Source organism: Passer domesticus, chromosome 3 (genome assembly GCF_036417665.1).
Source record: "Passer domesticus isolate bPasDom1 chromosome 3, bPasDom1.hap1, whole genome shotgun sequence".
NCBI lineage: Eukaryota > Metazoa > Chordata > Aves > Passeriformes > Passeridae > Passer > Passer domesticus.
Window position 1 is genome coordinate 115,843,983 of NC_087476.1, and position 23,993 is coordinate 115,867,975.

The 23,993-nt window shown below is 38.8% G+C and overlaps 1 protein-coding gene across 4 annotated transcripts in view; it reads left to right on the forward strand.

Annotated features, from left to right (window-relative positions):
- ENAH (ENAH actin regulator) overlaps window positions 1–23,993 on the forward strand; it is a 120,935-nt gene that overhangs the window by 76,359 nt on the left and 20,583 nt on the right. For 3 of the 4 annotated variants that reach the window (XM_064415380.1, XM_064415379.1, XM_064415381.1), the window contains 4 exons: window positions 1,028–1,193; window positions 2,578–2,755; window positions 13,871–13,882; window positions 14,268–14,352. In XM_064415380.1, coding sequence (XP_064271450.1) covers window positions 1,028–1,193; window positions 2,578–2,755; window positions 13,871–13,882; window positions 14,268–14,352 — 441 coding nt within the window. Of the gene's footprint in view, window positions 1–1,027; window positions 1,194–2,577; window positions 2,756–7,094; window positions 7,231–13,870; window positions 13,883–14,267; window positions 14,353–23,993 lie in introns of those variants that run through there. The other variant, XM_064415382.1, reaches the window with a different exon arrangement.

Here is a 23,993-nt window from a genome sequence, read left to right on the forward strand (position 1 = left end):
GAAAAATATTCCTTTACTTTCCTATGAAGGATGCATGTCTGCTCAGCCTTCTCAGTGTTCCAACTGGCAGGCCACATTCCTTGCAAGCCAGGCATCATGTGCTTTCTATAATGTTGGGTGTGCTGGAGTGGTATGTTCACAGAATCCGACTTACTGATAAGAAATCATTCCTTTCTATTTTTGTTTCCTGTCTGCATCTGGATATTACCTCCAAAGACAACCTGCATGGTATCACCCTTTCCTCTCCTAATAAATAGTCTGTTTCTGGCATGGTCTGATTTCATGTGTTTCTTATATGATGACATTCATGATATGCTCCTTTTTAACTTCAGGCTGTAGCTCAGCTTCCAGCTGACTGGCATAATCAGGATTAGCTGCCAAAAACAATCTCCTGATTAATTAGCACTTTCTGGTGATCAGTAGAACCTTTACTCAGGGAGAAAATGTTACATCTGGGTGTTAACTGTTGTAAAATGTGTCAAAACCAAAATGTGTTTCATTTAGGAGCTGATGAAATTTTTGTGCTGGACTTTATTCTCTGTGTTTGTTTTCTTGTCTGTGTGTTAAAAGGTACAAGGGCCTTCCAATTCTCATCTCCTGTAGGAGTAATTTCCACTGGGAAGTGTAGATTGTATGAAGCTAGTGCAACTCCAGATTCTTTGCTCTTTGGTCTTTGCAGAAAGCTTTGTTTATGGTTATGGCATTTAATGAAAATTCATGGCTGGTGGTGAGGAAAAGGAGGGGGAAAAAAATGTAAGGGGAAAAAGTGCAAAAAGAAATAGTGAATACCTTCTTGATCTCTTTTATTAGTTGCTAGGCCTGTCTGTCTGGACCACAGCTTTTCAGAATGAACTCATGTAAGCAAAATCTCAAAGTCCTTGTGATTTTATATTCAGAAAGGTGGAGTTTCAGCAAGTTGCAAGGACTATTGCTTTAACATTTTAAATTTAAGAAAAAGACCTTAACCAGAAAGATGGTGCTTTGCCACAAGTAATTTTATTTTCTTCTCCACTTTGTATATCAACAGTGAACAGAGTATCTGCCAAGCACGAGCTGCTGTAATGGTCTACGATGATGCCAACAAGAAATGGGTACCAGCTGGAGGATCAACTGGATTCAGCAGAGTTCACATATATCATCACACAGGCAACAACACATTCAGAGTAGTGGGCAGGAAGATTCAGGATCATCAGGTGAGGAAATCTCTGAAAATCTAGAATATTAAGTCTTCAGCAAAATTGTGGGACTAATTTTAAAAGAATCACTTTTTTAACTGAAGTAGCAGAACTTTTATTGCTTTTTCCCTGTGAACTAAGCACTTTGCATACCCCCAAAGCAATAGTCCTTTTGCCATTCCTTCCTACAGGTATCTATTTATAAAGGCTAGTGGTGTACATAGAAGTCATCTGGTTTTTTTTAAGGCAAAGTGGTGACCTGGAAGCTTCTCTTCCCCCACTCTGCACTGTGAGCTGCAGCCTGTGTAGACACCAGCAGTTCTTTTAGCTCTTCCTACCTCATGGAAACTTGAATGCGTGATGTCTCATTTCCCCAGGTCATTTTGTTCAAAAAACCTTCTCATGTTTGCACTTTAAGAGAGTGCAAAGGGAGTAACAGGGATTACATCTTTATTTCCTTGATGAAGTTACTTTATCATGATTAAATGGCAAATTAGCACTCTGTAAATGTGCTCTGCCATATGATACTTGGGATGGGGTTAAAATGTAATCTTTTGTTTGAGGAAAGCTTCTTATATTTATTTCCCTCCTTTCCAGCATTTAATAGAATTCTTTTGGTCTGTTTTTGGTCATTTATTACACACCTGAAGGCTATACTGGTAATCTCCTGTGTGATTTGTTACTAAATATTTACTCCAAGTAATAAATGGTCTCTGTGCATTCATCTGAGAGGCAATCTGGGGTTTTTTTTGTCCCATTATTCAGCAGAAAAAGGTGAGAGGATGTAGTTATCCAAGTGCAATGGGATCCTGTTAGTGGATGGCTTGTAGTAAATGGTTGTCCTAATAGCTCAAATTTTCATCTTTTGTGTGAGCCACAACAATCTTGCAAAATGATACCCTGTGATCCATGGTACAAATCCAGTAAACTGCTGCTGAAAGCCCTGCAAGCCAAGGAGTGCAGCAGCCACAGGGAGAAGGTGATATAACTTGGTTAAAAAAGAAACCCAACAAATACCCTGTGAAATTCATGGGAAAATGAGTTTCTGAATTTCTGGTGCATGTTTTCACATCAAGCAGTCTGCTGCTGGAAGTCAGAGCTGTGGATGTCACTGCATTGCTGTTAGGAAACATGGCTGCATCTTTTGAAGTGAGAACACTTAAACTGCAAAAGTTGCTACAAAATATCTCATTAGTCCCCTTGTGTATTCCCACCACTGATTACAGACAGTGTTGGAATTAAAATTGTGAAATAGTTTTGTGCTTTCAGCCTTGTGTTTCACAGATTATGGGTCGTGAATTAACCCGTGTGGTGGAGGAATAAAATCTACGCAAAGCTGAAACTTCTGCTGGAACGGCACTTTTAAACATAAGTAATTTTCTTTTTTTTTTAATGATTGTAGGTGGTAATAAATTGTGCCATTCCAAAAGGGCTGAAGTACAATCAGGCTACACAGACCTTCCACCAGTGGCGTGATGCTAGGCAAGTGTATGGTCTGAATTTTGGCAGCAAAGAAGATGCCAATGTCTTCGCAAGTGCCATGATGCATGCCTTAGAAGTATTAAATTCACAGGAAGCTGGTAAGAGTCTCTTCAGTATTTTTTCCCCTAAGATTGTTCAAATAGAGAAAAATTCAAATGTTTATGTGTAAATGCCTATAAGTCTTGTTTCTAATCATAAATAAGCCTCTAGGTGTTTTAATTATTTGGATGTTTTGTCTGACTAATTACTGCTTCTCAACAGTGCTTCTCAACTCAGCTGACATCTCTGTAATTGCACTTCCTAGCAAGTAAATCAATTTACATATTTCTATATTAGATACAGAAACTGCTGGCTTTGCCTTTTTTTTTTTTTAAGGAAGCAAAACAAAAAGACCTGCCCAAGAAGCATGTACCTTGTAAGGAGGATACTTTTCAGGATTTCTAGAGACACCCAGGTTCCTATTGTGTGTTGGTATTTTTGCTTCTCATTGGTTACTGGTTTATTATAAAATTGTGAAGGTTTTTTTCCTATAAACTTTGGAATTCAGGTAATCTTCTCTGGCAGTTTTTACCATGCGGAGTCTTCTAGCTCAGGGACCTTGAATCCAGGGTTAACATTCAGATGAGCATCAATTTAGACACCAGGTTTATAATTTTGTTTGTTTGAAGATCAGGGTGACATAGGCTTTAAAACAGTGGTGGAAAAATTCCTGGCTTTCAGTCTTCTGCTGATATCTGTAACAGGTTCTAGGTAGGCTCTACAGCAAATTGATCAGTGTAGCACTGTGACACACACAGAGGGAGTTTCTTTTAAAAGACTAAGAGTCTTTTGTGTTCTTGTAACCAAATAGAATTCTTTTGTCCTCATTAAACTTTAAAGATTGCCTGTGTAACAAGAGATAGTGCTTGTGTGCCAGTTTTCTTTCTCTTGTGTAGAAGAGAGGCTGTAGATAACTGTACTAGGGCTGTCTCTACTACAGCAAAAAAGGTGGTTTTATCAAGTTGGTGTTTTTTCTGGTTGTCCTTTCAAGACTTACCTTTTGAAACTAATATGTCTAGGTTGTGGCTGATACATTCTGCAGTGCTTACATTGTTAGACAACATAGGAGGCCAAAATAGAAATGGTAGCTAGAGTTAGCTGTGATTCCCAGTCCCCTACCTCTCAGCTGGGTGTTTTCCCTTCTACATCCCTCAGTTCTGCTTTCCCAAAGGGTTACTAAACTGTAAATTTTTTATGCATTCTGACTGTTCATCACCTGTCTCCCAACCAGTATTTGGGAACATATGAAGTGTTGGTTTGTACTCTTGATGAAAAGCCCTGATTGATGATAATTACCACAGATTTGAGGGGTTCAAATTCTTTCCCATTACCTGTACTTGAAGAATTTGTGTTTCAGTGTGTATATATGCATATACATACCTTTGTAGTTCAGTTTAACTCCTCATAACCCTGAGCCTGAGCTGTTAGAGAGGCTGAAATGACATAGGCAGGCATAGCATTGCTCATTTTTTAGTTAGGCAGTGTTTCCTTTTTAAATTTTGTGGCTTGTAATTTGTCTAATGACTTGTTCTCCTGCTACTTTATGCAAGGTGTTTGTGGGCTGCTGCATTGTTCTATTGTTCAGTAGTAGAAACTTCATTAATGAACAGAGATGCCACTTCAGTTTGTAAAGACTTGGATAAACCTAAAATTTTATGACTGTAAATTTCATAACTGTGTGTGACTTACCACAGCCTGGTTGCTGACTACAGTGCTGTTGTCCTCTGGTTTGTTCTCAACCATTCTGACATGGACACGAATTAAGGTTTGTGACTATGTTTGAAAGTGACTCGGTTAACCTTTAAGTTTTTCTCTGAATTACAGCATTGTCACTTTGTTTCTCCTTGTTGTGAATTTAATTTGGTGGTAGCAGCAGGCACAAGTCAAAATGCATTAATTAGCTGCATCACAAGCTAATGGGGAGCACAGGAGATAATTGTTCTTCCCTGGCTCCTGTCAGCCAAGGGCTGTGGTGGTTTAAGATGAGCTGTCACCTGTGCCACAGACAGATAGGTGCTCCAGCTTCCATCAAGATGAAATAAAACCAAAAATAAAACCAAAAATAAAACCAAAGCTTCACATTATCAGCGTTGTTTCAGCAGATGAGCAGTTTTGCAGTGCTGCCTCTAAAACAATTCCTAATAAGGCTCATGGAATTGCTCTCTCAGCCTCATATCACTTCCAGACAATGTTTAAAGAGAAGTGTTCATAATGTTTCTGTTAGACTACTGTCAACAAGTGTTCCCAAGTTTCATCAACTGGGAATTTTGTCACTGTCTGATCTAGATATTACTGAATTTTCCTGACCTGTTTCAGTGTAAGTAGTATCTTTCTGAACATGCTGCATCAATAATGGAAATAGGTTGCTATGTGGTTTGCAGTTTAGAAGCAAACTAATTGTGCTCCTTGCTCAAAGCTCAGTGAATTTTGTTTCTGTGTAGTTGGTATAATTTCCTAAAAGTGCAGCTAGAAAGGAATCCTTGGTGATAGTTTCCCTCCCTCCCACCCCCCAGCATCTCAGAAATAGATGAATATTTACTTAGACAGGTCACTGGCGCTGAGGTTCTAATATTAGCTCTTCATTTTAGGAAATGGATTGCAACTGCCTCTCTTCTATAAACAAATTACTCTTTCTGAAAAGGTGTTGGGAGGGTATGTGTCATAAAATAACCTTGCACTGATATATGATGATCAATACATTATATATGGTTAATTTTGTTTCTTTCAATGTATCTGCTTGGGTTTTAAAAATTTCTAACCCATGTTGTCCTCGTTGGTATTTTGATAATACTGCTTCAAAAATCTGTGCTTGAAGATGACAACTTGTCTGTCTTAGTTTAAATAAATTGCTGTGTTTCCTAGTGTATCCAAAATGGCATACAGAACCTCCAACTCAAATAAAAATAAAGAGTTCCTACATAGATAGCTTCCCTTTTATTATAGAATTGCATCCAGTTAAAGTTAGATTCTTGCAGTATCCTTATTTTCTGCTGTGCTTTCTGATTTTGGCAATTTCTTTTATTAGCTTGCTTATTTTATGTTGTATTTTATTCATAAAAGGAAAGCAGTTTTAATGTTAGCTGAGCATACTATTCAGAAATTCATAAAGCTGCAGATGAATTTTAAATTTTATGCAAGGGTTCACAGAAATCTAAACGACTTCTGAGGGATATTAAAGATTAAGTTGTGTACATCCTCTTGGTTTGCAAGTCAGCTGTTGGGTAGGGCTCTCTCACTCTTTTTAAAATTAAATCATGGTCTCCTTCTCTTGCATATATTTGAAAAATGTCATTGATCTTTTAGTTGGCATCCTCAGCTGTTCTGCTGGCTGCTGGCAAAATTGGAGGTTGTTTAATTTAGGATCTCCCTCTAGTGGATCTGCTGGAGCTGAGGCACTGCTGAGCTCACAGGGATGGGCTTTTTGTCCTTCTGATGAGTTCAGAATGCAGTGTGAAAGTCTCTGAGGTTAAGAGTAAAGGCTTTACTGCAAGTGGCAGCTTTCTGCTCCACGAGCAGTGCAGGTTTGTCTCAGAGGGCTGGGAAGCAATGGATGCCTGATCAGTGAAACTGCTGCAAATGCTCTGCAGATGTAGGATTTTAACCCCCACCCCGAGTTATAGGACTGGTCAAATGAACGTGCTAACTTCTCAAATGGTTGAACTCTGTTTATTTAAATGAATGTCAAAGTATTTTAGCTCTGTTCTGGTTTGAATGATTGCATTAGCAAACCCTATTTTCCTGCAGGCTAGTTGGGCAGATTGTAGGCAACCAGTAAATCCAGAAGAGTAGGACAACACAGGCCTGCATTTTGTCCTGGAATTTAAAAGAATTAAATACTGCAGATACTGTCCCACACTATTTCAGAAATGCATTAAAAGTGAACCAAGGTTTTTTTCCTGGCCTTTGTTTGGGAAAATTTTTGAAGACTTACTGCTCATTACATTAAATAACTGTTTGACATGGTCAAAAGTGACACCTTCATCAAATGACAAGTGCATGTCATCAAGTTTAAGAGGTCAAATGAAGAGGATTTCTGGCTCTAAGGCTGTGTGCAGTGTGTTCAGATATTCAGTAATTGTCTTGTCTGGAGATGACAGCTTGCTGCAAAGGTTTTGCATTGCATTACAAAGAAAATTTTCATATCTGCATTAAGTAGGGCTCATTGTTGCAATCAAAGTGGTTCTGGAATGAGAGAAAAGCTTCAATGAAGGGAAATCAGACAGCTGAGAATTCTCTGATGTGTGAGACAATGGATTATTTCTTTGAAGGAATAAGGTCACGTAAGGGAAGCTTGTGTTGGGAGGAACAAAGGAGCATCATACTCAGCTTTGCTGCAAAAAGCACCTTCTAGTTCAGCTGGAATCTGTGTTTCTTTGTGTGGCATCTGTCTTCAACCTCAGGAAAGCCTTGCTAAGAGAATAGGAAACTAAGTGTGGGGTTTCTAGGTGTGTGATTTGCACCTGGGGAGGTCCTTGGAGTTGTTTGTTGCAGAAGATGAAAGCGGCAGAAGAACTGAAGGAAGGATGTCACAACAGTAACTAAGTCTATTTTCATTCTTTCTAATAGAATTGCATAGATGTAAGATTTATGATGCTTTTTGTGCTAATCTGTAGCAGTTATATATTGGTTCTTGAAAAGATTTTGGAATGTTCTGGATATAAAGGCAAGGTCATGAAGGGCTTCAGTGAATCTGTTCCAGTATTGCCTTAGATCACAATTTAATTCATAGGAAAATTGGGAGTAAAAAAAAAAAGAACCAAAAGGCTTTTTTTTTATTTCCAAGGTCTCATTATTTTATTCTTCTGACCTTGGAGGGGAAAAAGCCCCTGTGGTTCAAGTTTTTTGATTTCCTCTTGAATGAGTAACTCTAGAAGTTAGGTTGTCCAGTTATTAAATAAACAAATCTTTATTCACAGCTGTACATTAATGTGCAGTCCTTTCTCTTCCAGCAGAGATAGGTAATTAAATCCTTGCTGATAGGGGAATGCACTCAAATAATGGATTGAATAATTTAATATCTTTGGGAAATACAAACTGAAACAAAAATTTGGGTTGCCTAATTGGAACATATAGAGAGACTACAGGAGACTGAAATGAGAAAAGTATATGTGGAGCTTGGGGGGTGCTTTTCTTTGTCCTGTTTTGGTTCATGTCATGCTAAAACTTGTTTTGGGAGAATAAAAATTCTACAGCAGTGAAGTAATGATGCTATACCTGTACTTTCAGCAAGCCTCTGGAACAGGCTGTCAGCACTCCCTGTCAGAACAGGAGTAACATGATGGTATTTTTATTACCTGTGTTGTCAAGAGTTGGATATCATCTCTGGTCTTGCTAACAAGATTTTTCCCTTCCTTTTAAATGTGGGATTGATTAAATAATTTTTTTAGGTCATTACTAGGTGTTTATAATAGCTAATACTGATTAGGTAATCCTGATTTATGTGCCAAAATGCTGACCCTGCAGGAAATAAAAAACCTGTTGATTGGGCAGAGTACTTCCTCTTCATGGTAATTGCAGATAAGATTATTGAAAGCATCATCAGTGTTAGTTGTGGTGTTTGGAAGTGAAGGGGAAAGTTGCTAAGTTTTCAGAGTCATACAGACTTTCAAGGGTAGCCTGTATGGTGTTTCTTTTTTCTTTTTTTTTTTAATCATGTAAAAGCAATACATTATAGGTGAACAACCTATGCATGGCAAATACAAATAGAAGTACATTAATTTATGGATAAAGTTTTGTTTAATAAATATAGAGGAATGTCAGCATGTTTTATAGTTCAGGGTTTATAGTGTTGTCTTTAAAAATATTATCAGTAGAAGTTGTAGATAGATTAAATGCCTTTTGGGAGCAGGGTGTTTTCATAAAAGTCATGAAGATAGTTGTGAAATATACCTTGCTTAGGCTCATTTCTTTAGTATTATCCCCCAGCAGTGACAGTCATCACCTATAACATTGCTATTTAAACAAATTTTAACCCAGCTAAGGGTGGATGGGGAGCTCTAAATATCCTACAGTGGATGGTATTGATAGATTTAACTTCAATATTTGCTCCTTTGTTTGTGGCACTGTATTTTCACTCACAGCTGTAGTTCCCTGCTGGTGAAGCTGTGTCCCTGGGCATGAGGGGATGGCAGAGGGACACTGGAAGCTGCTGATGTCCCCAGCACACTGGGGCTGAGCCAAGCCTGGCTCCCAGGTTATCAGAGCCTGGTTCCCAAGGCACTGCTGGCACTGATAGGAGGCTTACCTCTACTTCAATTCATGTGTGTTTTAATGAATGGTTTTGTTGTTCTTGCTGCCTTTTATTGCCTTGATCAAGTTAAAAGAGCTTGTGGATTGAAGTGGAAAGTGTTTGGTTTTAAATCTGGAGTGATGAGTGAATTAACTCAGCTGAAGGTAGCTGTGAGTGAGGAAGTAGGTGTTGGAAGGGAGGGGAAGCCTTGGCTGGGAGATGATTCACCCAGACAGAAATAATAGAGAAAATTTCGTCACTAGTTAATGCCCTAGTTTTTGGCCATCATGGTCTTGCATATAAACCCATAACACACGTCCAGGGCTTGAGGAGTGTCACGTTCATATTTTCTGAAAAATCCCTTTGCCCAAGATTTTTCTCCTGGGAAGCTGAGAAGCTTCAGATAAAAAGGAAAACAATTACCTGATTTGCTTCTCTTGTCTTTTGCTCCTTTGGAATGTGTTTGGAGATTGTTTACCCACAGGGGATTATTTCACTGGATTCTGGTGTGAGTTGTTTTGACTCTTTGGCCAATTGGGGCCAAGCTGTGTCGAGACCCTGGAGAGAGACACAAGTTTCTTTGTTATCTTTTTAGCCTTCTGTAAGTATCCTTTCTGTATTCTCTAGTATGCTTTAGTTTAGTATTCTTTAATATAATATAGTATGTTAAAAAATTAATTAGCCTTCTGAGAACATGGTCAGATTAATCATTCCTGCCTTCATTGGGGCACCCCACAACTACAATAGAGGAGTGGCGTGGTTTTGGTTCTGCTCAGGGCTGGTTGGCAAATCAAACCAGCCTTTGTTCTGGCATGGCCTGGAGCAGGACAGGCTCTGAATGGGGGAAGGAGCTGGAGACACATCAAAGAGGGATACCACAGTTGTTGTTCTTACTGCTTCCTGCACAGATCTCTGAAAAGCCTGCTTTCCATTCATTCAGAAAACCTTTAACCATTTAGTAAAACATACTTTTTTTTTTGGTAAGTTCTTATCTACCCTAATAAAAATACATCTTTTTGGCTGTAGCTTTGAACTCTTGCCTGGGGTGTGGGCTTTGTTTAGTAGGAGTATTCAAACTGTCCTCAAAGAAAATATTTTCTAAAGATTATAATTAGCCAGGTCACTTACGTTTATATCATATAAATGTATAAATAAATTTGCTGTCCACTTTCAGTCTTTGAAAAGACTTCTAAAAGACAAGTCACACTTTGATTTGGATATCAGACTGTATAATTGGAACACTGCTTAGTTTTGGCACTAACATACTGAGAAGTGAAGGAGTAGAATTTCTCAGTTATTGAGTTGTTTATATAAGCTTTTTCTCTGGGGAGAAAATTGAGATCTTCACCTCAAACTAAAATTCTTATGTGTGATAGTTGACCAGCTTTAGTAGATTTATTCAAAAATTAGGGCTTGTCTTCTATTGCTGTACTCTGAAGTACAGTAATTGCAGGTGGGAGGTTTTCTGTGTGGTTTTGCCTTCTTGATTTAGAGAATGTGAGGTTCTGAGGAAGATTTCACATGATTTGGCTGCCCCTGGTCCCCCCAACCCCTTTTCATCCATCCTTGTGTTGCCAGCTCCCAAGTGAGCCTGTCCAGCCAAAAGAAAACCCCCCCTGGGGCTCAGTGTCTAATTTGCAGGACATGTGTTGTGCCAATCTTGCAGCTGATGCTTGGGGTTTTTTAGGGCTACAAGAATGTGATATTTTCAATATCAGCCAGTGTCAACACTGATAACATACAATGCAGCTGGCATGAGAAGAAGTGGAGTAGGGTGTGGTGTGACACTCCAAAACAGACGAGGTAACTGAAAGAGTGAAGCAACAGAGGAACAAAAGGCATTGGGGGGGGGAAACCATGTGTTTGCTTCCCCAACTTGCCAGTTATGCTTTCATAGGGTTGTGCAACTGAAAATGGTTTGGTTTTTGAATAGAGATACAAAGTAACCAGTCAATTAGGGCTAAAAAAAATTAAGGAGTTTGATAAACTATAACTCTGGTTGTGGTTTAAAAGGGCAATGTTGGGGATGCTTGATATGGTTCAAGCAGTCCCCAGCAGTCTGATGTTGATGCCAGCATAATTGTCTGTGTGTCTGCATGAAGAACCAGGTCTGTCTGTCATCTAGCTGGTGGAAATGCTTAATGCAGGCTTTTTTCCCTGAGATTTTTAATGTGTTAGATTGCCAGTCCATCTCTCACCACACAGTTGCCTGAACTGTCATAGAGGAAGGGTGATGCAAAGGTGAGAATAAGCTGAAAAACAGAAAGCACTGAAACTGGAATGGCTGCTGAACAAATTAGTATAAAATTATATCCTCTGTCTGTCAGAATGTGCTGCCGAGTGCACCATCTGTGCTTTTTTAGAAAAAGAGAGATGTTAGGTTTTCTTTAAAACTCAGAATGAATAGACCATTCAGCCTCATCTCTCACTTGGCTTATATTGGCTTCTGAAGATAAAGTGATCCTGTAGAAGGATCAGAGTTCTTTTCCAGGCAGTATCTGAATATTTCTCATGGGGGTTGATCTTTCTGAGGTATCTAAAAGTGTTCAGAAACATCTGAGAGAGGTTTTTATTAGCTAGTTCCTGTTTATTTAATATACCACCTGTTCTGCTACCCAGGCAGTTGTATTTTATTAATAAAGTGGTAGTCTTGCCTTGCTGTAATAAACCTTCTAGGATAAAACATACTTTTCCACCTGGCATGTACCTTTAACTGTGTAATGTTCATTAGCAGGGTGGCTGCAGAGGGAAATTTCATGAAAAAACAGGAGAGATGAGTTGGGAGCTGAACTTCCCTTTCTTGAAAGCCTTTGGTACACTCAGGTTGCATTTCCTTGAGTCAAAAATGTGTAAGAAGTACTGGAGTCACCAGGTTAATTGCCAGCAGGTGATTTTGTTCTGTCTCCTGTGTGCATAGCTGTGAAAGAAGCCCATCACTGAGTGGGCTGGCCAAATAAAGCTGGCTTGGCTTGCGCATGTTTGCCTTGTGCAGAATTGATGGATAACATGGTTTTCTGAAGGATAGTGCTCTGGAACAAAGTTTGAGGCTACAAGAATAGGTTTTCTCACAGCTGGATGTGTTGGAATAGCCAGTGCAGGTGAAGCTTGGTGTTTACTTTCTGGGGGTGATGGCTAAAGAATGACTAAGGTGGAAGGGTTGGAGAGTGGTGGTCTGCATGCTACTGCAGCATGATAATACCTTCTTCAAAAAGCCCTGTTAAATACTCTTAAAGATTAAATTGGCTGAAGCTTGAACTTTCCAATTCTACTGCATTTTCAGCACGAAATAGTTCTGGTTGGTATATGGACACATTGTGGCCATTTCTTTTTATTTCTGTTCTTCATTATTAATCAACCTACCACAGTTGAGGCTACCAATAATGTTAAATTTCACTCCTTGGACTGCAAAGCTTTTTTGACTGTCTTTAACTTCCTTAAGCTAAGTTGATTTTTAAGGCAATCCATTAATTTTCAGGTCAGCGTGTTTCATTCTGAGGAATAGGATGGGAATTTCATTCCGTGTCTGATACTTCAAGTGTTGCTTGCAGTTTGCAGCTCAAGCTGTGAGCCTTGACTTACTCCAAGTGTTCTGCTGGGCATGGCAAGCAGCAGTGCTGGTGTTTATAGCACCTTTCACTGCTGCTGGGTTGTGTCTGCTTGTAAAAGGCCATGAAAGGCTGCAGCCTGGTGCAGGCAGCAAATAGCCCAGCTGCCTGCGAGCTGCAGTCATGGCTTCATGGGCATTCAAGCTTTCCACCTGTCACACAGGGGAGAGGAGAGGAGGACATGTGTCTTATGGAAGTTTTAAAGCAGAAAAATTTTCCATATGGGCCATGTGGAAGACGTTTCTGCTTAATGATCATTTAACTGCAATGATAAATTAATAATTAAATTTTTTTGCATTTAAAACACTATAGGTTCTATACCTGGGGGTGTCTCTTGGAGATATTTCAAGCAAAAATAGTGCATCCCAAGCAACATCAAGGCATTAGGTATAAGGGCCTAATGCTTGCTGAAAGAATAACTAAGGAAGACACCACCTCAGTAGTGCACTGTCTGCTTTCATCCTCCACAATTAAGTCCTATTACTTTTTGTAATTGTAAGGTACATAGTGTACACTTTTATGATTTTCATGATTAAAGATCACAGTGGACACAATACTGTGGCATTCTGAGGAAATGAACCTTTTTGTAGGGCTTTTAAGGCACTTGTTGGCTGTGTCTCAACAAGTTGCCTGTCCTTGATGTGTCAGTGTATCACACATGGTCTTTTTATGGGTTTGGGTGACTTTCACAAATTCAGATAGCAAAAAATTTTGCATTTTGATATTTGAGATGGGGAAGATCTCATTACAACTCCATAACTCTAGTTTGGTGAAATATCAGTGGGAAGTCACTGCTCTGCTCTTGGACATTTTCAAAACTTGATGTTTTAATTGATTTTAATTCTTGTTTCTTAAAAATTCCATAAACTTGAGCATATTTATAGTCTAAGTAATTTCCTGGATTACTGCCTGACAGCAGCAATGCATCCATTAGGTCTCCTGTATTCTGTTCCACACTTTGTTGTTCTTCACTTGTTTTTACACAGTTTTGTGCTGTAAATACATTTGTGATTAAAATGGTAAAGCTTTTTTGTTTCTGGAATACAGATCTCACTTAGACAATTACATGAAAGTTGTATGGTTCAGAATTTCCCATTAGTAAAGGCTGAAACTGATTTTGCATGATCTTCCCTTTTGCATCTCTTGTGCTTAGCAGAATTCACAGTTTGCACATTTGTTATATGCCCCCATTCCTTTGGACACAATACTGAGTAAATTTTGGTGTGAGCTGTAGAAACATGCTTTATCTTCCTTCTCTCAGTATGGTGGTATGGTTCTGATGGTTTTTCTCCTGTTCTTTTGTTTTTTTTTCCTTTTTCTATTTTCTCCCCCTTTTCCAGTGTTCTATTTAGGTGAGTGTTTTAATTTTTTGAGCCTTTCCTGCTCCTCCAAGGGTATTTGTTCATTGTTTTAAGAAAAAAATCAGACTTGGAGTGCTTTTCAAAGCTTTTGTCAAATTCCATCGTAGAGAAAGTTTGCTTTGCATTTTTGTGAGACCTTTCCATCCATGTGAAATAAATTCATTCTGCAGATGCGTGAGGTAACATTGTACATGTGTGAGGTTGCAGTTTTTATTTGCTGCGTTATGTTGTTGAGCTTGTTTGGCTTAAAAAGCAAAAGTGAGCAGTTCTTAAAAAGTTGAGTGATGGCTGGCTTTTTTCTTTGATTTTGTGCTTTTTTATTTTTTTGCATGGTAAAAATTCAAACCATTAATTTAGGATCTGTCTTTACTCTTAGGTCCTACATTGCCTCGACAGAATTCACAGCTTCCCTCTCAAGTACAAAATGGTCCATCACAAGAAGAAATGGAAATCCAGAGAAGGTATGGTACTAAAAGTCAACAGCTGTTCAGTTCAAGGAAGTGACAACTCTTAATGAGGAGAAAATAAATGTCAAGGACTTCTAATTCCTCTCCTGCATGAGGGCAGCATTTGTATGTGCACAGTTTTCAGTGCCACTCTGTACAAACTTTGTTGCTGGATCCCTTGTTCGTGCTCTCCACCCATTCAAACAATGCAGTTGGAATTGGCATGCCAGGAAAGAGTTGAAGATCAGAGGGGAAGCCTTGGGAGATTTCACTGTTGTCATTTTCAGCCACCTAATTAATTTTCCAGTGACTGTTGTGTGTTCAGTTTTTGACACTGAAAAAAGCAGCAAGCGAGGAAGGAAGTTTCAGAAGCAGAGAACTGAGTCATCAGGAATGGCAGGGCTTTTGTCCTGAGTGTGGATGTGCTAGATCAGAACATTCTATTGGGAATCTTGTTTGCCTTTACACTGTATTCTTCAGCAAAAAACCTTCATTTTCTGCTTTTAGTGTATAAATTGATGGAGCCTTTAGCAGTTTAATTTTCAGCTGGAGCACTGCTGGTTATACCTGTGCTGCCCTCAGTGATTGGTCTGTGTTCCTCTGGCCAGTTGGTGCTTCCTCCAAGTTTAGCTCATGCAATTTCTATCCCTGTGGGATATTTTTTCAGACCTGTAGCATTTTGAACATACAGAGTTTTTTTCCCCATTCCTTTTAGTTATCATTATGTATTGATGAAGTTCCCCATTTCTACAAACTCTGTGGTTTCCATATTCCCACTTTTGTTTCGTGGCAGTGTGGGGTGATGCTGTGGGGTGAGTGTCTGGGTTATGGGTGTATGACATGGCAAAGGCTTGCAGGACAGTGCTGTCACACTGGGCTAAGAGAAAACAGTGAGACCTTGGGCTGTCCCAAGCACACTGCCTGTGGTGCAATCCTGGATTATTTTACCATCAAAATACTCCCAGGAGATTAGCTGTTCCCTTCCTGAAGGGATGCTGGGAATGATTTAGGTCACATGCAGGACAGATACAGGGAGCAGGAGCCTTGAATAAATGGGAGGTGGTCCAGACTGATGGTGTAAATGCACCTAATAGCTTTTTTGTGGTGACTGGAAGAATGCTTAAACATGTTGGGTCTAATTAGCACTGAAGCTTTTTCTATTTTGCTGTTCAGCATTTAGTATGTTTATGAAAAGGTCAGCAGAACCAAATTGCCAATTTAGGAATAATTCATTTGATAAACAGGCTGTATATGTTGAACAAAGGGTTGCCATCAAAATTAGCATCATACTTGTCTTTTTTCTTCTGTGTCTTCTTCAATCTGAGCTTTATCTGAAAGTTACCTTGTTTAAAAACAAATAGCAAGAACCTCATTACAAATCTGTCTGTTTGATGTGTTTATGTGCAAGTTTGCTGTCATGATAAAAGTCTTTTATGTCATTTCTTTTGACAGACTTTTAAAAAGCCTTTTTTCTTTCAATATTTTTTTCTGTCCTACATTAGTGATTTTTAGTATTTTTATTTGCTGTCTGTTCCTTTAGAAAGCTGCATTATCTTGAAATTTATAATGCTGAAATACTTTTGAGAGAAGCATTGTAGAGTGGCATCTCCTCAGAATAAATGCTGCCCTATATTAAGAGCTCTGAAAGTCTCTTGAAATTTTTGGTATGTGAAGGACATCCTATCAGATGGCATTCTTATGGCTTGACTTTTTTGATCAGTGTGCTCAACTTGTTTCCATTTAATGCACTGTTCTCTTTGAAGTCTGGTTCTGGGTTTGTTTTGTTTTTCCCTGAAACAAGGATGGAGCACTGGAATGAGTGTTTTATTCATGCTGCTAGACAGATTGTCCGTGGAAAGACTATTGCTGTTGTGTCATTAAGCTTAAGAAGAACATGTAATTTTGTTAAAACATTTCACAAATGCCTCTTCAGTCTCATTACTCCTGTAACTACATGGTAATAATGAAGTTCAATTAACTCTAAGCTACAACTTCTCTTCTGTAGTAACTGTCTTGCAGCTTTCAGACTCTAAGAACAAGAGTTACTACCATAATGTAGAGAGTAGTAAATAGTTGGGAAGAAAAGGTTGAAGTATATATTACTTTTAACATATCTCCAAGTGACATTTCCAATCTCAGTAAAGGGTAAAAGCAGTGTGGGCAGACTTGAATCCTGTGGGGAGCAGTAAGACTACAGGGAACGCAAGAAATGGGAATAAATGTTACTGCGTGGGAAGGAACATGGGGTTTGTGATGGATCAGGAGAAAGGCTTTGCCAAGTCTATGGCTTGTGGAATGTGTGTCTGTTGGGTGGGGGTTTTCTTTAAAGTGTGGCTTGATCATAGTTGTCTTTGAGTTCTGCTCTCCTATCCCTCTTAGGTGTGCCTGGATTTAGTAGTGTGTAACTGACTCCTGTGTTGAGTGCAGGAAAATGGTTTTTAAATTATTCTAAGCTGGAGAAAAATATCTGCTTGCATGAAAATTAAAGGGACCCTGTGGAGGTTTAGTCTAACCCTCTGCTCAGAGAAGGACTAATTTCAAAGTTAAATTATGTGGCTTGGAGCTTCAGGGTTTTCCTAGGCAGAAATAGAAACATTTCTTCAGAAGTATTTTGCCAAAGGACTGACCAGTGAAGAGTGGCATAATAAAGAGAGCTCTTCAACGGGTCTGATGTTTTCCTTTGCTTTCATAACCAGTGTTCAGGAATCTTGGGAGAATTGGGAATTGAAGAGTGAAATTAGTTCATTGCCAGCAGAAGTACATTATTTTGGTTCAGAGATTTTTCTCTATTTTAGAAAGGATTTAGATGCCCTTACATTTTGGGTAAAACCACTTTGTTTATTTTGCTGCAGAGCTTCGTACTTGAATATTTGTATTGCTTACTGGGCAGTGATACAGTTTCTAAGGCTGCTAGGACCAGATGTGCCATCTGAAACACTGAGGTTTTTATAAGGCCAAGGTTACACATGAGGTGTAATGAAGTAATTTTTTCTGGTGAATTGATAACTTTGTTACTGTCTTTTAAGAAACCTTAACACATGGTGGATGCTTTTTCCCTCTCAGGGAGTACTTGAAGCTAGCTGTAATTTTCCTTAATTTGCACTCACTTCAGTACAGTAATAGCAAGCTCTAAAACACTCCAGCTCCCATTTTTGATCCTCAAAACTGAAGGGGTATTTTGTTATGTGGGCTGTTTTTCATTTTGTCAGAGTGGTGGCCAGGCAGTGTTTATAAATTCCACTGATTGATAATGAGCCATCTTCAGTTGACATACATATTTGTTAATAACTGCAGGGTTACCTAATGCCAGAGACCATTTTAAAATACAAGATTAGTTCATGGCATGCCTGTGTGTGCTACTCGTGCATGTAAATTTACCTTCTCTCCCAGCCGTGGTAAATACATTGTCAGGAATATGAGTCACTGAGTTGGTATCTAATATGACACTTGGGAATTTAATGAGTTAATGTTTATAAATAACTTCAGAATGGTCACTGCTTCATAAATAAAGAGCTCCAGGAACAGAGGAACTGTACAGATAGTAAGGAATGATGAGGGTGTACAAGCCCCCTACTGTCCTTCAGGGACGTCATGGACCAAAACTGGACCGAATTCTTTCGTAAGTACTCAAAAATGTTACAGGTTTGCAAAATGCAACAGCAGGATATTAGGAGGGATTGTAATAATTAAATACTTTATTTGCTTTGGTTTAATTTGTTTTGTGGTCATACTGTTAAAGAAAACACAGGGTATGCCTGTGCTAGAATTTAGTATTGATATGGTGTGGGTTTTGTAACATCCTGTGGAAGGATTCTTAGTTTTAGTGCAAGTTCAGAGACTGTCAAATGTAGCAGTTTCTTAGTAGATAAGAGACTTGAAGGCAAGATTTTTATTTTACATGTTAAAACAATTTTTTCTAAATTTTGCTAATCTTATTCTTTAACTACAGTAAAATGTTTTCTCTCTTGTAAATTAGTAATTATTACATACTCCAAGCTGTTTTGAAAACATATGTAAAAATGCTAAGAGAAAAAACCCTGCAATTCAGTGTCAATGTAGCTATTGTAGTTTAAAGGAATGAAAGTTTGCCCATGGCTGTGTGTCCCTGGTAGCCTTGTTTCTACTGATTTCCCACAGCCTGTAATTTTTCCCTAGTTAGTGGCCAGATGTAGAGCTTCCAGTTCTCCTTTGCTTCTGAAATCATGCCGTTTATCCAACAGCTTCTTTCAAGGAAATAGGATTTCTTTAAAAGGCATATGGATTGATTAGATTATAACTGAGCACACAGCTCTAATCTGAGATACAGATGAATATGATGGAGTTGGCCTTTTGGTTTAGGGTTTGAGAAGTCAGTAGAATTCACTCATATGATTGTATTGTTTGTAGTTGGGCACAGAAATGGTTTAGATGGAATCTAAAGGGGCTTTTTTTTCCTCTTTTTTTTTCCAATTTTTTTTAGCTTGTCTCATTTTCTTTCCATTTGTCATAAAGTTTTCAGAGACTTACCTGCTTTGTGGGTAGGTGTAATGAGTGCTCTGTGGTTACAGCCTAATTGTAGATGCTGGTAACATTAATCTGTTGAGAAGACCACTCCTCCATTAAGCAGTATTCTGATGGCATCAGTAGAATTGCTTTGAAATCTTTCAGTTCTGTGAGCTTTTTTCTGTTTGATGCAGAACATGAAATTGGAGTTGAAAGTTGTTCTACATTTTTCCAGATTGTTGGTTATTGTGGTTCCCTTTTAAGAAATTGTATTCCAGTTGTACTCACTGGAATACACTACTGAGAGGGAGTTGCCAGTGAAAGTAGGTTTTTCTACTGCTGAGATTCTTCTTTTTTTCTAAAATTCCATGAGTACAGGTGTCTTTCTGTGATTTAGCTTCTGCCAGGAAAGCTCATGTTTTGTTAGTTTGAGATAATATATTGAAAAGATGGAGATGAGGAAAATTAGGCTTAATGAGGTTTGATCCAAGAGCATTAATAGATCCCTTAGTCTGTTAGAATTCCTCTATCTAATACATTTCAAGTTTCTAGTTGTCACTTCATATCTTTATCATAGTGGCTGGCTACTAATTTTTGCTTGACTATTAAAACCTAGTCCTTGCTACTTCCAGCTAATGCATTTTTACCTTACAACATAAAAGCTTCTTCTTAAACCTTAAATCCCTTTTGATCAAGGAGATGAAAGCCTGTTAATTTGACTTTGGTAACAGATAAAACATTGGACAGTAAACTGGACCCAGACAGTATTTTCTTCACAAAAGCAAAAAGGCTGTTCCTGGGCTTTGGTGAAGCATTTGACAGATACAAAGAGGGAATTTTCAGTTAATGTGGAAGAGATGAGGATTGCTGTGGAAGTGTGAGGAGCACAAGAACAGGCATCAGTGCACCGATGGGACCTGTAGCAATCAAATTTATTTTGGTGTTTTGCTGAACAAAGCAAGTCCTTGCTGCTGATGTGAGTTGAGATATGTGAGAATGAAGGAGAACAGGAGGCGTTGGATGATATTGCAGATTTTGATGGTCAGAATAGAATGAGAGTTCATAGTAGGTGTTCTGTTTTTAGAGGGGAAAACCACCAAAGTATAGACCACTTTACAGGGAAAATCAAATGGACATAGGAAGTGTTACATGCAATGGTGACTGATCAAGAGAAAGCTGCCTGAACACTGGAAATAGCTGTAAGGACCTAGGTTTGTGCAGTGTTTCAAAATCATGATAAATGCAGTTAATTACATGCCTTCATCATTTCACCTTGTGTGAAGTGTTTGATACAAACCATAATTTGAACCAGTCTCACCTCTCAGTGCTGCTGAAAGAACCAAAGGTCCAGAGCACAGTTGAGAGTGGCAGAAATTGTCAGTTCCAGAGCATATACATAAACTCACTTCACAAACCTCTCTCCTTCAGCAGTCAGACCTGGCAGATCTTCTGAGTCCCTGTGTCTTGCTCATTGTACCCAGCTGACTGAGTCTTGTCTGGGTTTCTCTGACACCACGTGCATTATGCTCAGGTAGAAACTGTCCTGACTGTCAAGCACTTGACAGAAAATAAAGCTGACTTGGTAAGAGTTTTAGAGCAGGAGTTTAGTTTAGATAGTGCAAAGTGAGGTTTATGCAGCTGAGATTGCTTGGGAAGATGCAAAGAGGTTAAATATTGATCACTTCTGCTGAGCTTATGTTATTGCTGCATCCTGTACTTCTTATTTATGAAGATTCTCAGTCTCTGTGGAGGCTGCCGGTGTTTGATGTCAATACAGATTGCAAATTTCCAAGATGTGGATGTATTTTCTCTTTGTGCATGAATTATGAAATTTGGGGGGTGGTGTGTGTTCATTCCATGGTATGTAATGTGTAGGCACTGAGATATTGTAAATATTCACTAGGTTTGCGTGACCATGCAGGAGAGTGAGCTCTGTGATAAATGCTGAATTTTGGAGTGGTGAATAAATTTTTAATATTAAAGATGGAAGAGCAAGTTTAATGCTGGTGGTCCATTTTAATTACTCAGATAAATTCTTGCAAATTTGAAGGGCCATAACAGACACACTTTCCTGAACTTGTGCAGAAGATGATCAGAGGATTAAACTGTTAAAAATTAAGCTAAGTTCAAAATAACATGTCAAAGCACTTTTTTTCCCCCTGTAATAGTTTCAACAGGGCTAAAGTAGATTGGCTGTGTCTGCATCTACTTCTGTGGATGTCCAGAGAGAGTTCCTGGTGATCACAAGGTAGAGGAGAGCGTGCTTCAGATGGAGCTGAGGTCAGCCTGCATCTGGTGCTGCTGCTCAGCAGACATTGTGTAGCCTGTCTGCAGCCAGCTGCTCTGTTTGCTGCAGTGACTCAGTGGTGGGAGGAGGAGAGCCATCATGTGAGATGTATTCTAGTAAGTAGTGACTGTTGGATTAGATAATGCTATCTGTGCCCACATGCTGGGGCTAACAGCGTTTGAGAATAAAACTCCAAACATTGCTGTCTTGTTTGTTGCTCTGCAGTTGGAGGCAGGCTTAGAGGAGCTCAGGGCAGCTCCAAAAGCCTGGGTACACTGAGGCCCCACATTGAACAACTCAGTTGGTTTGGGTTGGTGAGCCCAGCTTCAATCGTAGCTGATGTGATGCATTTACTTCTAGAATTTAGCATCGTAGTTATTCCTAGATTTCTTGCCTTTAAAACTTAAAAAAACACCTAGTGAAGCACAGAAAGAAAGATGCATACACTGTTGAGTACTTTCTTAGAACTACATTTGGTTTCTTATACTGAATGCCTTAATAGTAACTTTCAGAACAATAAGTACAGAATATTACTGCAATATTTGAAGCCAGCAGTAGTCTGGCAGACTTCATGCTGCCTTCTGGGTGTCATCCTTATGTCTCTCTTCTGACAGACTTTGTCATTTTAGAAGAAGTAACAGCAGAAGCAGGAAACTATTTTTCAAAAAAAGCAAAAAACCACACCATGTGGGACGCAGAAAATCTCCCTTCAATTATATGTTTTTAAGTCCACGTTGTTTTTTAATAACTCAAGTGATGGTTTTTGATGTCTTCTTACAATACACATATTGAATTTTGTTTTTTCTCCCTCGTTTGCCTTGTTTTTGTATCTTTAAGCAGACAAAACAGGGATAGTGTTCATATTGATCTTTGAGTGATTTGATGCCCTGCTTTGACATACAGTTTTTCTGCCAAGAAAGAATGAAATATGAAATTGGTGTGTTCATAAATGACAACTAACAGCTGTCAAATATTATGAATTATCTGCCTCCAGCTGACCTCTTCATTCAATGCAGCAATTACTTCAGTCAGGTCTGTTCCTCAAGATATTTTGTTTTCTGCAGGCTTTGTCTTGGATCTTTGTTTTCTACAGTGAGTTTTAAAATTAAATACTTCAAACAAGTTTCTGTTCATCTTGGAATGTCTGTCAGCTCAGTGCCTCCTGAATTTGGAAGTGGTACAAAGATGCCTTTGTACTGTTCATGGAAATACCTCTGTTTTTAATGTATCTGGCTTTGTGACAAGAAGCCTTCCAGGTTCGTGGCTGAACTCTGTTATTCAGGTTGATATATGGGCTCCTCAGTGCAGTTTCCTATCATCTTTTTAGGAAAAAATGTAATGGCTTGATCTCACAGCCAAGAGCAAAGCAAGCTGGTGTTAGAATCCTGAAGATTTATGTGAATGTACATCGCAACTTCCACTTGAGGAAGCAAGGTGACCTGCCAGAGCAGGCAGCCCTGTGCTTTTGCAAACTGTTTCAGCTCTGGATTTGTTTTTTTTTTTTTTTTTTTTCCTCTTGGTGCCCTTGTGACAGAAGCTCTGGGTTTTGATACAATTGGAGTTTCTTCATATTTCAAGACATCCTTGCTCTGGTGGAAGGAGTGTTTCCACAAATCCAGTAACTCTGCTGCAGGTGACAAAGATATGGAGGCTTAGATGTGGAAAGTGTCTCAGGAAAGGACAGTTTCCCTCTGGCTATTAAGTCTGCTCTGAAACAGAATATTACAGTTTTACCAGTAAATGCTGATGTTTCTTAATCTAGGTGAGATCTTTGTCTTCTCTTCAACCTGTATGGTAATGGCCATATTTTAAGAGAATTAACTGAGGGCTCCATTCTTTTGATTGACTATGTAGAGGTCTTCAGTAAAAGGCCCAGAGGATTTCAGTCATTCACCTTCAGGAGCAGAAGTTAAAAAACCCATCTGTTCCCTTCCCCCTCCCCAATACAGATCAAAAATAATGGATAGTATTAATTTGAGATAGCTTTCTTCACACACACTGGGTTTTGAATGAGGTGATGCTACTTGCTAAATGGAAAGTGATTTCAGTGTGCATGTGGTGCTGGCTCATTTCATATAATAACAGGAGCTGAGACAACAGGACTGCTTAATTGTTATTCCTTTTTATGATCAAGAGCAAGCCAGGAAGGCTTTGTGTGTACCTGGCTAAGTAAATTAGCTGCAATTCTGTTTTGCAGCTGTCGTGTTGGAGAAATTCTAAACACTGTCACCATCGCAGAATGTGGGGGGATTTTATTCAGCAGGGATGCAGCAGTGTGTGCTTAATTCTGCTCATTGCATTTTTTTCTCCCATGTGTTATTTCAAGAATGTAGTCATGCTCCTGCTGCTTGGCTGCCCAAAGAACTGCAGGATTAATGCTCATATTAAGTCACGAGTTAGTATTGTAAATATGATTCTTTCTTTATCCTCAGACAGTATCTCCTTAACTGGACAAAAATATAAGGGCAAGAAGGGAAATTATTTTAAAAGTTGGTGCAGTATTAAAGTAAGCTAATTTAAAAACAGCACCACCAAAAAAACCAAACCAAGAGCCTCTCCCAAAAGACCCCAAAGTGAAGTTTCCCAAAATGCTTTTGACATGAAGCTAATTAAAATCCACAAAGAAAGTGTCATGAATAGTCACTGTGATAAAGCTACGAGCTATTCTGAGATTCTGAAGTTCCTCTGAATCTAAACATGAGTAACAGTAGCTTGTGTGAGACTGACATGTACAGTTCTGCAGCAGGCTCAGCTATTTCATGTAAATTAGCTCTTAAATTGAGTAAGTCACAGTTCTAAAATAGTTAGAATAATCACTTTGTCTTTGCATAACAAGCATTTCACTATGAGACAGCTCTCTGGGCATTTTTGAGTATCTCTTTAGCTT